The sequence below is a fragment of the Helianthus annuus genome, chromosome 9 (genome assembly GCF_002127325.2).
Source record: "Helianthus annuus cultivar XRQ/B chromosome 9, HanXRQr2.0-SUNRISE, whole genome shotgun sequence".
NCBI classification, from domain to species: Eukaryota; Viridiplantae; Streptophyta; class Magnoliopsida; order Asterales; family Asteraceae; genus Helianthus; species Helianthus annuus.
This window is the reverse complement of record NC_035441.2, coordinates 182,483,407-182,500,575: the sequence shown is the minus strand read 5'-3', so window position 1 is coordinate 182,500,575 and position 17,169 is coordinate 182,483,407. Positions and strand designations below refer to the sequence as shown.

At 35.5% G+C, this 17,169-nt stretch overlaps 2 protein-coding genes and 1 non-coding gene across 12 annotated transcripts; 2 read left to right on the top strand and 1 right to left on the bottom strand.

Annotated features, from left to right (window-relative positions):
• Positions 1 to 1,043: 1,043 nt before the first annotated feature.
• Positions 1,044 to 7,414, top strand: LOC110879988. 10 transcript variants are annotated; one of them, XR_004868150.1, is made up of 7 exons: positions 1,044 to 1,799; positions 1,881 to 3,213; positions 3,322 to 3,400; positions 4,742 to 6,273; positions 6,410 to 6,703; positions 6,795 to 6,888; positions 7,191 to 7,414. XR_004868150.1 is itself a non-coding variant. In XM_022128542.2 (2 exons), exons 1-2 carry the CDS (start codon positions 1,625 to 1,627, stop codon positions 2,084 to 2,086), a joined length of 381 nt encoding a protein of 126 aa, XP_021984234.1. In that variant the 5' UTR covers positions 1,556 to 1,624; the 3' UTR covers positions 2,087 to 2,128. The 10 variants fall into 10 exon arrangements, 1 of the variants encoding a protein (XP_021984234.1); XR_004868147.1 differs by having other exon boundaries at positions 7,188 to 7,414; XR_002559117.2 differs by having other exon boundaries at positions 7,167 to 7,414.
• Positions 7,415 to 9,409: 1,995 nt separating this feature from the next.
• LOC110875084 lies at positions 9,410 to 9,982 on the top strand. The gene is made up of 2 exons (XM_022123320.2): positions 9,410 to 9,653; positions 9,735 to 9,982. Exons 1-2 carry the CDS (start codon positions 9,479 to 9,481, stop codon positions 9,938 to 9,940), a joined length of 381 nt encoding a protein of 126 aa, XP_021979012.1. The 5' UTR covers positions 9,410 to 9,478; the 3' UTR covers positions 9,941 to 9,982.
• A 4,874-nt stretch (positions 9,983 to 14,856) lies between these two features.
• On the bottom strand, positions 14,857 to 14,938 carry TRNAS-AGA. Its single transcript has one exon. It is a non-coding gene; the product is annotated as a tRNA-Ser (tRNA).
• Positions 14,939 to 17,169: the final 2,231 nt, after the last annotated feature.

Sequence of the window (17,169 nt, the reverse complement as noted above, 5' to 3'; positions counted from 1 at the left end):
GCCAGTTTACTCTTCAATTTTAATTCACCTTAGCACCGGATCCATCTTCCCTGGACACTCTTTTAGCAAACATGCTAATTAAAATGACTAGTTGTTTCTAGGTGGTAAATGCGACTTCAATCTTGAAGTAGGACTTTTAATTCCTTATTAGTCCCCACCTCCAAAAGCAATATTCATACCTTCATCTACACCCTTGAAAAAAGTGGGTATCTTATTCCCTTACGTTTGTGGTTTGACTGATTTCCATCTTAAATTCTATGCTTGTTGTGGTACCAAAATACATCCCTTAGCTTTGTATCTTGTTTTAAAACAACGTGAGAAGGAATTCGATTCATGTCAACGCCCACAACCACGAATAAAACATACCTAATGCATCTTAATGATGACCTTTTTGTTTCAATTCTAATTAACGACACAAATAAGGTTTTTGAGTTGTCATATCTACCCTGTTTCATAAAATTAAATGGCCGTGTTTGGATTGACATATTTAAACAGTTTAATTAAACAAAGTCAAGTAGTCAACCCGTCAACCTATTTACTACAACTTGATTACATTATGTTTACAACTCATCCACCCGTTTTATGTGTTTAGATAATGGGTAATTAAGCGGCCTTATGGGCTGAGGTTATACGATATAATGTGTGACAAGTTTAGTTGATGTTATTCTCACGAATAAATACATGAGTCATGTTTTAGTTCAACGGTTCAACATGCTAACAAAACATGATATACACCTAAAAATCTAAAACATTGCATAGCATTCCAATCTTGATATTTTACATTTGTATTTTATATTGTCGATATCGAAATTGTTTTAATTTAAAATATTGCAAAGCATTACAATCTTGATATTTTACATGAAGTAATATGCAAGCCACGATTTGAGTTTTACTTTTTTTTTACCTTTGTATTTTATATAGTAAATGTTGTTTTTTTCTATGATGTAATACGCCAATCAATCGGCTGTTATCAGACCACCCGTAGTGTGGGTATTATTTAGGCATTATTGTCAAACCCCCCCCCCCCCCAAATTACATAGGGCGTTTTTGGGCATTATTTTTGAAAAAAATTGGTTTGGCGTTGTTAAAACAACGCTTTGTACATGTTCACCAACCAATTAGCATTAACTCTTCCCTTTTTAATCCAAATAGGTTTTTTTGTTGATTTTTTTATTTTATTTAATTATTTACACCCTTTAACATAATGCCCACATCCCCACTACACCCATTTTAGAAAAACGCCCAATAATGCCCCTTACTTACTGTGCTGTCACATGACGAAAAACGCCCTATGGTAAGGGTATTATTTACCCAAACCACTACACATGGTGTATGTATGGTTACATGACACATTGTCACATCACTAAAAATGATGTCACCTCACCATTTTACTTTCTATATATGCACGGCATCTTAGACACAATAGTAAAACCGAGAGTATGTTCATAAGACAGAAAAATAGAACAAATTTTTCCTTACATATTGACAATGATAAAGATATGAAAGTAATGTTTTGATTAGATAACGTTTCTCTGCCGTTCAAAACAAAGATAACGTTTCTCTAATAATAAAAAGCAAAAGCTTCGAAATAGAATAGATCCTCTAATATCCTACACTCCTATATATGCCTTTTAATACTTGTAGCAAGCATGAAGCAATTGAAATGGAGAGAACAAAGCTCATTATGCTTTCTTGGTTATTCATCTTTCTCTTTTCTACCCAAATTCCATCAAGACTGGCTCGTGAACACGAATGGATTGAACATTCAAAAAGCCTAGTTATACTTCAAGAATCTCATGGTAAGCTAGAGTCCTAGGACTTGAGGTTTCCTATTACACTAAAAAGTTATATTAAAGATATCGTTGTTCTTTACGATGCAGGGTTAGAGACAACAACTTTAGATGATGACAAAGAATTCATGAAACATGATATGGTGTCGTTAGCAAAGGGACAAAGAGGAGGGAGGGGAAGTGGCGGCGGATCAATAAACCATACCCCTCGTAAAAACAAGGCACTAGTTGAAGCTCCGTATCATATGCTCGTATTGGTTATGCTTCTCATTTCATGTATTTTCTATTTATATTAACTTAAAATATTATTATTTCAAAGAGTTGTGAGTCATGTGCCCTATCTAATTTGTTTTAACTAAACTAGTTAGATTTTTCGCCCGCGCATTGCGGCGGGGACCCAATGTCTGCAAAACACGTATCAGCAGCAGATACCGAATATCAAAATATAAATAAAAATAACGTTGTAAGGATTGTCACTCCGTCCTAAAAAAACGATTTTAAATAACCTAATATATAATAATAGGACCCACACGTCCTACACGTTGGAAATTCGGTAGTTTTCAATTTAGTTATTATGGTGCTAGCACGTTAAAATATGGATGAGCTCGGTACCTGTAACGGCACCAAAAGCACCGATCCGGAAAATCATCGAAATTAGGTACCGACACCGAAAATGCTCGGTACAATATGGTCGTGTTTGAACGTTTTTAAATGTTTATAGGTTAGGGCTTTGTCTCTAATAAGAATACGTATATGTGTTGCGTTTGGATTTGACGATTGACAACACTAACAATATACTAAGTTATAAAAAATACAATAATTTAATGCAGGTAATATACTATAAAATGCTTTCTTTATATTTATTACAAATATACGAGCGTATGACACGTTTATTATATATAAACACATCTATTATCTATATTAAAACAAAACATTTTGGTGCCACTTGGCATAATTTTAATCTACTAATTGCCACCTGGCATTTGCTTAAACCATTACTCTTCTTTTTGAGCGGCAATTTGTTTACAAGCGGCTTCTCAAACACGCTTTATTCAAAAACCCTAATTATCATCTTCTTCAATTCTCTCAACTGAAATCAATCTCCAATTTATCATCTCTTCATCATTCATCAGTTGAAATCATTCTCCACCGCCTCATGCTCCAGCCGTTTCTCTCCTCCAAAGCCTAATCCCAAATTTGTTATCCTCCATTGATCGTCGCCTCCTCCAAACCCTAATTCCAAATTTGTTGTCCTCCATTGATCGTGGCCTCCAGTTACAGGTTTCTGGTATGTGGTCCCGGAAGAAGAAATCTCAATCTATCATCTTCTCAACTCTGAGCACCACTTCAGTTTGTTCAAAACAAAGTTTGAATAAGGCCCCGATTCTTCCGACTGGTTATATGTATTTGTATTAAAAATCAGGTATGTTTATTGATCGATTTTATGTTATTTAATAATTTGTATTTGTATTTTGGTTGATTTGTTTTAGATATTATGATTGATTAATTAATGTGTGGGATGTTGTTGAAGGGTTCGTGTGGATCGTGCTGGTCCTTTAGTACAACCGGGAGCTTTTGAAGAATCTCACTTCCTTCAAACAGGGGAGTTGGTTAGTCCCCTCTAAACAACAACTTGTGGATTGTGATCATGGGATTCAAATGGTTTCTCATTGGGGTTTTAGGTTTTTGTTGATTTTAATCTTTGCTGATGATCATATTATGAATCAGGTTTATTAATGTGTTGTTTATGTTAAATAAGATTCCTGCATTGTTTAGGATCTTTTTGGTTACAGAGTTGTACATTTTTTATGACTATATGAGAAATTGAGAAGTTGAAGTTATAATTACTAGAGGGTTTTGTTTGATGCCATAATCATAGTGCTTTTAATCCGTGTGTCATTTTGGAAAATTGTAGGTTGTATATAATTAACTAATGATTAATGGATGTTGATCAACATAGACTCTGTTTAGTGGGTGTTAAGGATGTGCCACCTCACCCCCATGGAGCGCCAAACACTACTCCGTGGGTACCAAGGAGGGGCACCAAGAATGGGGGCGCCGTGGTTATAACAGGCGTGAGAAAGTTGTGCAATCAAGTTTTTTTAGCCAATCGCACCATGAAAAGTTACACTTCTTTTTTAATTTTCTTTTTTACTTTATTTTATTTATTTTAGTTAAAGCCTCACTCTAAATGTCTGGAACTTTTTCAAATTTTTTAGTTGAACTACTTAACATATTCTTAGACAAAAGTGACATTGATGATAAAGCATGAGGTGATATTTATATAATTAGCGTGTTCATTTTTATGGTAAGAGTTAAATGGTTCATTCTTTGGATCTGTAACATCTGTTTCTTTTTTTTATGTATATATATAAAAGTGAAAATCCATGTTTGAACTTGTATGTGTATATTTTTTCTTGACTTGGATACATAGAGTCTAACAGAGGGCATTATTGTTCATTTATGAAAGCGTGTACCGGTAGGGATGAGCGTGGTACCGATATCAAAAATTGCCAACAAGTACCGGTACTAAAATTGTTCGGTACGGTACGAGACCGGTATTTGAAGGTAAAAATCGGTATTTTACCGGTGTTGTACCGAACCAAAAGTATCGGTACCAAAAACTCCAAAAAGTACTTTCCGAATCAGTACCGAAAATAATTCGGTACGATAAATTCGATACCGATACTAAGTACCAAATGCTCATACCTATTACAGGTACCCAAGTATATGGGTGAATATAGGACTTTTCTATATTAGGAGCTCTTTCAGTAGGTTGGTCTTTATGCTGTGTGAGTGGAGTTTTCAGTTTAAATGCATCAATATGGGTTGTATGTTATCTCCTTCGGGTCAAATGTTTTTGACATTGATTTTTTCCATACTTTCACAACTTTTGATACCATTTTGCATTTATTTGTAAACTACATTTAATTATGAAACTTTTGTCACAGGTCTGGCGATTCATTGCTAATGGTGATCTACTAATGGTATCTCATAGGGCAAATGATGTGTGCTGCTAGCAACACGTAAGCTTAGGTATTTGTTCAATTATCTACTTAATTGCTGGTATTTGTTCAATTATCTACTTAATTGCTGGTTTTTTTCAGTTCAATGTAGTTTAATATTTACACAAGTAATCAAACGTTCCTCAAACTTCTGACTTTTGTTGGTTAAAATGGGCGCATGTTAAGGTTCTTTGCTTCAACTGGAGGCTGCTCCTGAATAGGATTCCTGTCAGTCCTAATTTAAGCAGGAGGGGTGAGGCGGTAGGATCGATGTTATGTCAATTCTGCAGGCGTGAAAAGGAAATGACAGACCATATATTCTCCAACTGCTATCTTACCGCTGAGGTATGGAGAAGGGTGTCGTGGTGGAGCGGCTTCCCCTTCTACGCGGCTACCAATGTGGCTGGACTGTTTAATATTGCAGCTTCAGTGTCGGGTTCTAAGGCGAGGCGTCGTGGGGCATTGCGGTGTTGTATACGACTATTTGGTTTGTGTGGAAGGCTCGGAATAACTTTTTTTTAATAGGCGTCAAACTACTGTAGAAACTCTAATGGAAGATATTATCACTTTTTAATGGGTGGTTAACAGGTCCAAAAATAGGTCTCTATCTTGGCACACTTGGAGATGTTCTGCTGTGGCTTGCTTTTAGTATGCATGGTTATTGTTGTTACTTTTAGTTTGTTGATGGCCTGTGGCCGTTTTTCTCTGTTTGTACTTGGTTCTCTTGGCTTCGCGCTGTGGTGTGTTAATGAGCAGTGCCTTTTTCTAAAAGTTATTGCATTTTTTATGAATTTCTCACTTATTATATTGTGGCTATTATGGTTTATGTAGATTCACGCAAAGACATGGTAATAGAGGACAGCTACATTAGTGTGGGCGATGATGTCATTGCAATAAAAGGTGGTTGGGATCAATATGGTGCTGTTTATGGTCGACCTTCAAAAAATATTCTTATCTGAAATCTTATGGTTCTTTCGATGGTGAGGTGAGATTTCCATGCAAGGTTTTTCTATCATTTATAGTTTTATGACTTTATCTTTTATTTATGTGGAGTCGTGTTCAATATTTAAACGGTTTTAAGTAGACTTTATCTTTTATTTCTGTCAAACAAGCTACTATTTTAATATTCCTGACCTCTACTTGAACTATGTATCCATTTGAGAAAGATTCCCTCAAATTTCATATATAGTGTAAAGTTGAGAAAAATGTAGAATATCTGACTATAGACTATTAGCCAAATATCTTAAATACCCTTATATAGTTACAAATTATTAATTATATTTGACAATGAGAATGAAATAATAAGATGAGTGGTAAATTTGTGGACCTATTCGTACAAGTTTCTTGCTCTCTACCTCTAGCCCATCTCATAAATGAGAAGATATTTGTTGTTCATGGTGTTGGACTTTTTAGCACCGATTGGGAGAAGCTCTCTTACAACAAAGGGATTAATCGATTTCGTAAGCCCTAAGAAGAAGGTATGTTGTGAATGAGTTTCTTGACAATGTATTTTTTATGGAATATTTTAATTGTCTTTCAAAAAAAATTGTATTTTATTGGTTTTTAAGTTGGTGTAACAAACTACTAACATTATATTATTATGTTATGTTTTAGGTTTGATATGTGAGATACTATAAAGTGATGTACCATGATGGAAATGTGCAGCAGCAACAACAAATTATATTTAGATGGAATAATTGGGCGTTATCAAAAGTAAATCTATTTTTGTGGCGGGCAATTGCTTTGAAATTTCTAACTTTGGATGCATTGGCTACGCGGGGTTTGGTAATCATTAATGATCTATGTTCGTTATGTTGATGTGCGTAAGAGTCAGCAAAACACATGTTATTTTCTCACTCGGTTCACGCCTTGGCTCTGGCCAAGGCACACTTCGTGACAGGAGCGCTGGTATGAGAAGTTGGCGTTTTACTCATTGTTATTTTATATTTTTTTTTTTTGACAGAATCGGATATTTAATTGTTTGATGTGCTGCTGACAGATCCAATGAAGCTCGCGCTATGCATGAGAAGTTGCAGTCTCACCCAAATGTAGGCGTGAGCAAGAAAATATATAAATTTGTGTTCAGCTTCCAGGTGAATGAATTCTTTAAAGTTTTTTTTTATTATTATAAGTTTATTACAAATTCAGCTAAATGATGTTTACAAATGTCTCCTTAAATTGGAATGGGATGGCAACTTATTGCATATTAGGCAACTTATATGTATATTTTAGCATATATAAATCTAATTTTAAGTTGATACACCATGAGTTTTCATATATTCAAGCGCAAAATATAGTGGTATGTTGTGATTTAGTTCCGACATGCTTCATCAATGTTTTATGTTACCTTTTCATTCTAACGTTTTGTTAGGTGCTTTAATATTTGGTCCAGAAGGTATCTATCCGGCGACCCTTAGACGTGAAGCCTAAGTTTGGAAAGGCCTAGAACAAAAATGATGATTTACCTGAGGATTCAATGCCAGTAGATATTATATATCTCTCTTAAGCCACCCGCGAAAATCGCGGGATCTTAGGCTAGTTATTAAGTAAATAAGTATTAATAGTTTTGTGATATCCTTAAGTTAATACGAATGAATTGTTTTATCCGACTTATTTAGACCCGACGTGTTTTGACCCCCCCCCCCCCCTTTGCCCCCACTATTCTTTTGTGCTTATTGCATCCTCATTCCATATTATATTAGATCTTTAACTGTCATACACAAATATGGCCAAATTATATTATACCATTTAGAGTAAATTACAAAAATCGTCCTTCATATATGTCATTTATTGCAAACTGTGTCCTTTGTATTCAATAATTACAGAAAACATACTCGATCTTTGCAAACCCTTGCAAGTTATGTGTTATAATAAAATTATATTGACCATTTTGCATCTGAGGAAAAGGACAAAATAACAGGATTTTATCAGACAAATATCAATTGATTTCATTTTTGGACCAAAATGGCAATAAAAGTGAAAACACAGGGACCCAGATATAAAAGGTTTGAATTTTAGACAAAAGTGACAAAAGTGACCAAACCTCAGAGACCAAAACGCCAGTTTACTCTTCAATTTTAATTCACCTTAGCACCGGATCCATCTTCCCTGGACACTCTTTTAGCAAACATGCTAATTAAAATGACTAGTTGTTTCTAGGTGGTAAATGCGACTTCAATCTTGAAGTAGGACTTTTAATTCCTTATTAGTCCCCACCTCCAAAAGCAATATTCATACCTTCATCTACACCCTTGAAAAAAGTGGGTATCTTATTCCCTTACGTTTGTGGTTTGACTGATTTCCATCTTAAATTCTATGCTTGTTGTGGTACCAAAATACATCCCTTAGCTTTGTATCTTGTTTTAAAACAACGTGAGAAGGAATTCGATTCATGTCAACGCCCACAACCACGAATAAAACATACCTAATGCATCTTAATGATGACCTTTTTGTTTCAATTCTAATTAACGACACAAATAAGGTTTTTGAGTTGTCATATCTACCCTGTTTCATAAAATTAAATGGCCGTGTTTGGATTGACATATTTAAACAGTTTAATTAAACAAAGTCAAGTAGTCAACCCGTCAACCTATTTACTACAACTTGATTACATTATGTTTACAACTCATCCACCCGTTTTATGTGTTTAGATAATGGGTAATTAAGCGGCCTTATGGGCTGAGGTTATACGATATAATGTGTGACAAGTTTAGTTGATGTTATTCTCACGAATAAATACATGAGTCATGTTTTAGTTCAACGGTTCAACATGCTAACAAAACATGATATACACCTAAAAATCTAAAACATTGCATAGCATTCCAATCTTGATATTTTACATTTGTATTTTATATTGTCGATATCGAAATTGTTTTAATTTAAAATATTGCAAAGCATTACAATCTTGATATTTTACATGAAGTAATATGCAAGCCACGATTTGAGTTTTACTTTTTTTTTACCTTTGTATTTTATATAGTAAATGTTGTTTTTTTCTATGATGTAATACGCCAATCAATCGGCTGTTATCAGACCACCCGTAGTGTGGGTATTATTTAGGCATTATTGTCAAACCCCCCCCCCCCCCCAAATTACATAGGGCGTTTTTGGGCATTATTTTTGAAAAAAATTGGTTTGGCGTTGTTAAAACAACGCTTTGTACATGTTCACCAACCAATTAGCATTAACTCTTCCCTTTTTAATCCAAATAGGTTTTTTTGTTGATTTTTTTATTTTATTTAATTATTTACACCCTTTAACATAATGCCCACATCCCCACTACACCCATTTTAGAAAAACGCCCAATAATGCCCCTTACTTACTGTGCTGTCACATGACGAAAAACGCCCTATGGTAAGGGTATTATTTACCCAAACCACTACACATGGTGTATGTATGGTTACATGACACATTGTCACATCACTAAAAATGATGTCACCTCACCATTTTACTTTCTATATATGCACGGCATCTTAGACACAATAGTAAAACCGAGAGTATGTTCATAAGACAGAAAAATAGAACAAATTTTTCCTTACATATTGACAATGATAAAGATATGAAAGTAATGTTTTGATTAGATAACGTTTCTCTGCCGTTCAAAACAAAGATAACGTTTCTCTAATAATAAAAAGCAAAAGCTTCGAAATAGAATAGATCCTCTAATATCCTACACTCCTATATATGCCTTTTAATACTTGTAGCAAGCATGAAGCAATTGAAATGGAGAGAACAAAGCTCATTATGCTTTCTTGGTTATTCATCTTTCTCTTTTCTACCCAAATTCCATCAAGACTGGCTCGTGAACACGAATGGATTGAACATTCAAAAAGCCTAGTTATACTTCAAGAATCTCATGGTAAGCTAGAGTCCTAGGACTTGAGGTTTCCTATTACACTAAAAAGTTATATTAAAGATATCGTTGTTCTTTACGATGCAGGGTTAGAGACAACAACTTTAGATGATGACAAAGAATTCATGAAACATGATATGGTGTCGTTAGCAAAGGGACAAAGAGGAGGGAGGGGAAGTGGCGGTGGATCAATAAACCATACCCCTCGTAAAAACAAGGCACTAGTTGAAGCTCCGTATCATATGCTCGTATTGGTTATGCTTCTCATTTCATGTATTTTCTATTTATATTAACTTAAAATATTATTATTTCAAAGAGTTGTGAGTCATGTGCCCTATCTAATTTGTTTTAACTAAACTAGTTAGATTTTTCGCCCGCGCATTGCGGCGGGGACCCAATGTCTGCAAAACACGTATCAGCAGCAGATACCGAATATCAAAATATAAATAAAAATAACGTTGTAAGGATTGTCACTCCGTCCTAAAAAAACGATTTTAAATAACCTAATATATAATAATAGGACCCACACGTCCTACACGTTGGAAATTCGGTAGTTTTCAATTTAGTTATTATGGTGCTAGCACGTTAAAATATGGATGAGCTCGGTACCTGTAACAGCACCAAAAGCACCGATCCGGAAAATCATCGAAATTAGGTACCGACACCGAAAATGCTCGGTACAATATGGTATGGTATTTGAAGATAAAAATCAATAAATACAGGTATGGTGCTAGACCGGTGTCGAACCGAAAGTAACAATTCTGAAAATGCCAAAAGGTGGGTACCAAATTGGTACCGAAAATGATTTGGTATAGTAAATTTGGTACCGATACGATACCGGTTTGATTACAGGATTTGATACGATTTGCTCATCAATAATCTAAATATCCAAGTTAATTTTACATGCTACAATTCATTCATTACAGAAAAAAGACAAAAAATAAAGCAAAATAAGTTGTGTATATAAAACCTCATTCAAACGTAATACAGTTTACTTACTGTGTGCATGAAAAGTAATCTAAACTGTGCAATTACTTGCATTGCTATGTTGCTACAGGATTTGATGAGCTCGGTACCAACCGGTACCGAAAATACCGTTACCGAAATCCCCAAAAATATGTACCGGTACCGAATATACCTGGTACGGTACGGTTCGGTACCGGTCGGTACTGGTACAGCACCGGTATTTGAGGGTAAAAATTGGTGAATACCGATGCCGAACCGGTACCGAAAATGCACCCTATTTGGTAAAAACGGATACCGGTACCGATACCCGATACTATTTCTTTATTTTACTGTTCATTGACTTTAAAATTTAATATATAGGGTAATTGGTAAAAACGGATACCAGTACCGATACCTGATACTATTTCTTTATTTTACTGTTCATTGAGTTCAAAATTTAATATATAGGGTAATTTAATATATAGGGTAATTGGTAAAAATGGATACCAGTACCGATACCCGATACTATTTCTTTATTTGACTGTTCATTGAGTTCAAAATTTAATATGTAGGGTAATGTTGTTGTTATTCAATTAATTTGCATGTTGTTTGTTAGTTGTTGAGGCATAAATTCATCGGGATAATATGGTTTTTTACTGATCACTAGACCAAAAGAAGTGACGATTATTCCCTAAAGTTTGATAAGAACATACAATTTAGTCGATAATTACACGGGACATCTAGAAAAGTTACTCATAGCATAGAGCAATTATATTATATTTTGTTATACTGAACGGCCAACGATCTTTTAAACGAGTACTAGCGAAATTTATCACATCGGGATACACTCGCCTCCCAGATCGGGAAAAACCCTCACCTATGGCCGAAACCCGAGAACACTCGCCCGAAGGCACGACAATGCGGTGAGGTAAACCCCGCTAAGTTCAAGGATCGAAGTAGCGATCGCCGCCCATCATCTCCAGGTGTCGCAGAAACTAAATGTTGAGCCTTGAGGATAGGAATTGAACCTCGTTCACTTGAAACACTAGGTATGTCCCTTACCACTCCACCACTAGCTCATTGGGTATATTATTTTATACTGTTTGTTATTTTCGAATGTGGGCAACTGTCAAATCAAGGTTTTCGTTTGTTTTTTAATTATCTTTTTTTTCCTTCACTGCATAGGTTTATTTTTTTAATCATCTCTCGGCACACATTTTTAATTAGCCACCTAAGGAGGAGTTAGTTGTGTAAATTCTTAACTAAACATAATAGAAGCAACAATACAGAACATGCGTATTTGATAATCTATAAATCGCAAAGATGAAAATAGACATGTTTTTAATTGATCGAGTTTATGTTTAGAATGTGCGATTAAGATGGCTTTTGATGAGTCTAAAGAACCCACGATTCTTAAAGAGAGACGGGGACAAATTATGTGTGTTTGTAATGTTATAATTACAAGGGAAAACCCTAGTGACATCTTAGGGATGAGATAAGTCTTTGAGACCAATAGGTTTTGGGTTCGATTACCATAAAGGGGGTTTTCTCATATTTATTGGATTTTCTCCTGAATTGGTGTATATATTATATAGACATTATGCCCAGTGGAGGTGGATATGATCAGGTGGTTCCGCTGGTGACACGATAATACTTCAGTGGTCCGTAAGTAATTCAATTTGCCGTTCAAAAAAAAAAAATCTAGTAATGGTAGTTACGTCCATCAAATGATTACCAATTAATTGATATATGGGTGATAAAGTCAATGATCATATATTTGATAAATGATAATAGCTGCCATTTAATACACACACACATATAAAATCATTACATTCTCCCACTTGGTCGAGTTATAATTCGTTATGAGCATTAGCTAAGTTTGATCAGATTTTAATACTATTAGTTTTAAACCAAAACCGAAGCAGAGAAATACAGTCATTGAATCGATATTCAATTCAAGACCCTCGTTAATCATACTACAATCCCTAATTTAAAACTTAAGTAAACCTATGATCAAATTGACAAATAAGCCCTTAATGTTGATTTGTATAATTACTGTCTACATGTCTTCCGGCTAGCATAAACATATTCAGAGACAAAGACATTCTTAACGAGTGAGGAAAAATTAATAATTAATCATACATAGTACGATATGCAATTGTACATGGTCATCAGTAAACCCGTCCTTATTATAAGTGCTTACATAATGCTTATGGGTGATCGACCTTTAGTTATTGGATCCACAAGCATATTATGAATGTATTTAATACAAAGATTTAGGTGCTGTTTGTTTTTTCTGCAGGAAAAGGTCTGCAGTCTGTGGACCACATCTGCAGGCATCTGCAAGAAAAGAGGTGGACCAAATGTCTGCAGTCTGCAAGGAGAAGAGGGTTTGTTTTTTTTTTTTTTAATACAAAAACTCTTCTAACACACACACAACTCACACCACACTTCTCTCTCTCTGCTGATTTACCACCACCACCACCACCACCTCAGACGACCACCGTCCACCGTCGCAACCACCACCACCACTGTCACCGGAAACCCACAAACACCACCCCCACCGTCTTACTTCTCAGACAACCACCACCACCTAACCAACACAGATGAAGGCGATTTCGCCTGAGCCCACTGCCACCACCGTCATCAATCTGCAATGAAAGATAAAGAACAAACAAGTAAATAATCGAACATGTAGATGAAATTTCACAAAAAAACCCTAATTTCATACCTGGAGATGTGCGAGAGATGGTGGAGTTCTCGAGGTGGTGGGGGTGCGGCTGGAGATGTGCGGGAAACGTCGGAGTTCTCGAGGTGGTGGGGGTGCGGAGTTCTCGGCTGTGGAGTTCGACAAGGAGGTGAGTGGGGCTGCAACTGTAGCGGACGAGGTGGGGTGGGGCTGCGAAGGTGGTTGACGAGGTGGGGTGGGGCAAAGACGGTGGTGGTCGCGGTGGGGTGGGGCTGCGCCGGAGATGGAGGTGTGGGGGCGGCTGTGGTGGAGGTCGCAGATAGAAGGATTTTAGGGTTGGAGTTTGGTGTTTTGAGAAGAAGATATGTTTTAAGAAGAGGTTGGAAGACTTTGGCCAAGCTCTGTGCGAGACAGAGGTGGAGCAGATGTATTTTAATGAAACCTCTTCTAAAAATCAAACAAACTGCAGACCCTATGTCTGCGCGTGGTCTGCTTGGGGAAGACAAAAGAGGTTCTGAAGTACTTTTCTAAAAAAACAAACAACACCTTAGTTTCCTCTACTTGTTCATAAGCGAACAATAACGAACTATTACTGTTCGAGAAACATTCCAATTCCTAATTTCTCTTAAACTTCTCTCTAATTTTTTGGTCACTCGATTACCGGTTGGAACCATACGAACAAAAAAGCTATTTTCATTGTTTACACATCCCTTTTGCTGATATGAAAAAAAAAAAAAAAACCAGAATGAATGGAAATCCTCCAACCTAAGGAAAGTGGTTGAGAAGCTCTTTGAAGACATCGTTATTCAAGCGTTTAGTTGGTTAGTCAACAAAATGGAGGGTACGTCCTTTCAGTGGGATAGTTAAGATATAATTGTTAGGGGGGACGGGGTGGAGTCGTTATCTACCGTGATACATTCCTATCACTCGTGGAACACCGCCGCCTCCCCTAATATAACGAGTGATGAAGTGTAACGAGTGATGGGTATAATGTGTTGAATATGTAAGGGGATGAATGTATATCTTGTACATTGTGCATTAATACTTATACATTGGAATCCCATCACTAGTGATACCGCCCCTCCTACATTTCTATCACTAGTGATAGAATATTGGGTGCTTACATGGCATGATTTGATTGGGTGCTCCCATCACTAGAATCTATCACTAGTGAACCACCCCGGGTCCCCTTAGATGGGTTCCGTTTTTTGAGTTCTTTTATTCATGCTTTGCTTTGTTTTGATTGTCTTTGTTAATTATGCCAGTTTTGTATTGGATTTTTGCTAGTTTTATATTTTCATTGTTGCTATTAAGAAAAAAGTGAGTAAAGTTTTTAACCTTTGTATGAAAAACTCATCACTTGGTGTCGTACAAGTTACATTTTAATATAGATTCTAGAGACAAGAGACTTGTCACTTGTGGGCCAAAACTATGTCAAAACACACACACATATATATATTTTTAATTTTATTTTGTGTCTTACTGTGTTAGCCAAACAAAGCCTCACCAGATTGCAAGACACGAAAGCGAGCCCAGGCAATAAAAACTGGCATTTATAATAAAAACATTAAAAGACGTGAACGGCAGGATTCGAACCTGCGCGGGCAGAGCCCACATGATTTCTAGTCATGCCCGATAACCACTCCGGCACGTCCACGTTAATGTCAAGTTCGAAAAGGACATATTTAAGTAATGAAAACTCAAGGAAAAATCTGTCACATTAAGCAACTTTAAACGTCACTTAAAAGAGGGTTGTTTGGGTTAGCTTAATCCTAATGCTTCCATTATTTTTTCATTGTATAAATAAAATGTTTTAGGATATCGTAATCTTTAAATATTTGAATACACATCGTAATGAAAAGCGACTTGTGATTGAGAATACATAAACTTATCTAAAATTTGAAGATGTGAATTTCATATTTTTTATTTTATAATAGTTTAAAGATGGTTCACAAGTTGTGTATAGTATACCATGACAACTAAAACGAACACAAATACTTACATTAACATGTTATTCATATATCTCAATCCATACCTTGGTCAGATATATTTTGCCTCAACCCAAACTGAACTATTTTGTCGGATGCATATCGTGTTAGGAATTATACAAATTACATACATGCTTACAAATTCTATCTTTTGTTGTTTATTTTGTTATTTGGTTGATATACATACACTGATAAACTTATGTGATAATATATATATAGGATAATGTTATATATGGTAAAAATATATGATTGTGAATCAACTTCTCTATTTGTTATTTAAATACATAAACAATATAATATTAAACCAAAAGGACTCACACCTCTACAAAACTTTTGTAAAGGGTGTGTACTAGCTTTTATCCAATGATGTCATCTAATCCATCATTGCCAACAAATTGTGATGTGTCCATGTAGAGGATAAGCCTTGGGATTTTATTTTTCACTTTCTTTATCAATGCCTAAATCTTCATTCTTTCTTTACTCTCACACTTTTACTCCATATAAAGTTATGATATAATGAATCAAAACGAATGATGTATTCTTTTCAAAAATAAAAAGTTGTAATAATAGTAACTTTAATTTTCACAAGTCACCCACTCACCCACTCACCCTTCTAATTAGCTAGTATATATCAAGATTCTTCCGTTTGGAATTTTGACTTTTGTAACATAAAATGGTATTAATGGTAAATAATAATAATAGGTTTAGGTAGAAAAAAAAAAGTCGCCACCCCACTAATTAGTTGTTTAAGACACCCATCAAGATTCCTCCTTTATGATTCTTGATTATGATGAGTTGGGTGGTCCAAACTAGTTACACATCTATCTATGTCACCTTTTATTATTCTCCTCCATTTTGTTCCTAACAATAAATAACCACTTTAAACTACTTTTCCCTTTTGTTAATCATTTTACATTCGTCTTTAAGTACAACACGCGTCAAATCTTGATCCAAAATGAATTCTTTACCGTAGCTTCATTCTAGATTTGCTCTAGATCTCTCTACAAAGATTTTAGCTTTTTGGAGACCCGAAAAAAGGGGGTAAAAGACAAGGGTATGCCAACTTTAGTTAGCAATGGTAATCACGTTTGAAAGAATAAGATTTATAAATCTTTAGTGGTGCATCACTATTGGGCTAAATTTGAGAATAAAGACAATGGGGGGCCATTAGCTAGGAAAATTTGAGAATAAAGACAAGGGGGACCATTAGGAAAACTCCATTATCGACCTACGTCTCTTTCTCCTTTTCACTAAATGACTAACTACGACTACAATCATGTTATATATAATGCATATATTCATCTCAATGGAGACGTACGATAACCCATCAACCATTAACAAATCAAAGATGTGGCGAAAGAAGAAGAAGAAGATGACGATAAGAGATCATTCTTCGCATGCATAATATGGAAAACGATACCCTTTTTATTGGATCTTGTTATGATCGAATGGATTAGGGAAAATGGGGGGATAACAGTAAGAGGCAAGTCACTCAGGCAAAGGGAAGGTGATGCCTTTCTTCCAGACTTTTTCTTGTTATTGTTTCGTGTTTGTGTTTCTGTTTTTGTTGTGTCTTTGTTTGTGTTATCAATGGGATTTGAGTTAATGCTATGATCATTGTGATCGGGTTGTAATTTGGTATGTTGTTTTCCTTTAGGTTTCTATGGTTGATGATGTATTGGTATCAATCCACATAGTTATGTTCCCCCCTAAACTCCATTAATTGAAAGTTCTTGTTTTGAGATTTCATATAATCTTGCTACATGTATCCAGGGCCGGCCCTAAGAATTCGTGTACCTTGTTCGAGCTCCAAAAAACGTACTCTTAGGCCTTAACGAAATTGGGTACTGGGCTCAATAAAGGTCTAAACCTAATGCTAATAAGCTAGTAACTAATCTAG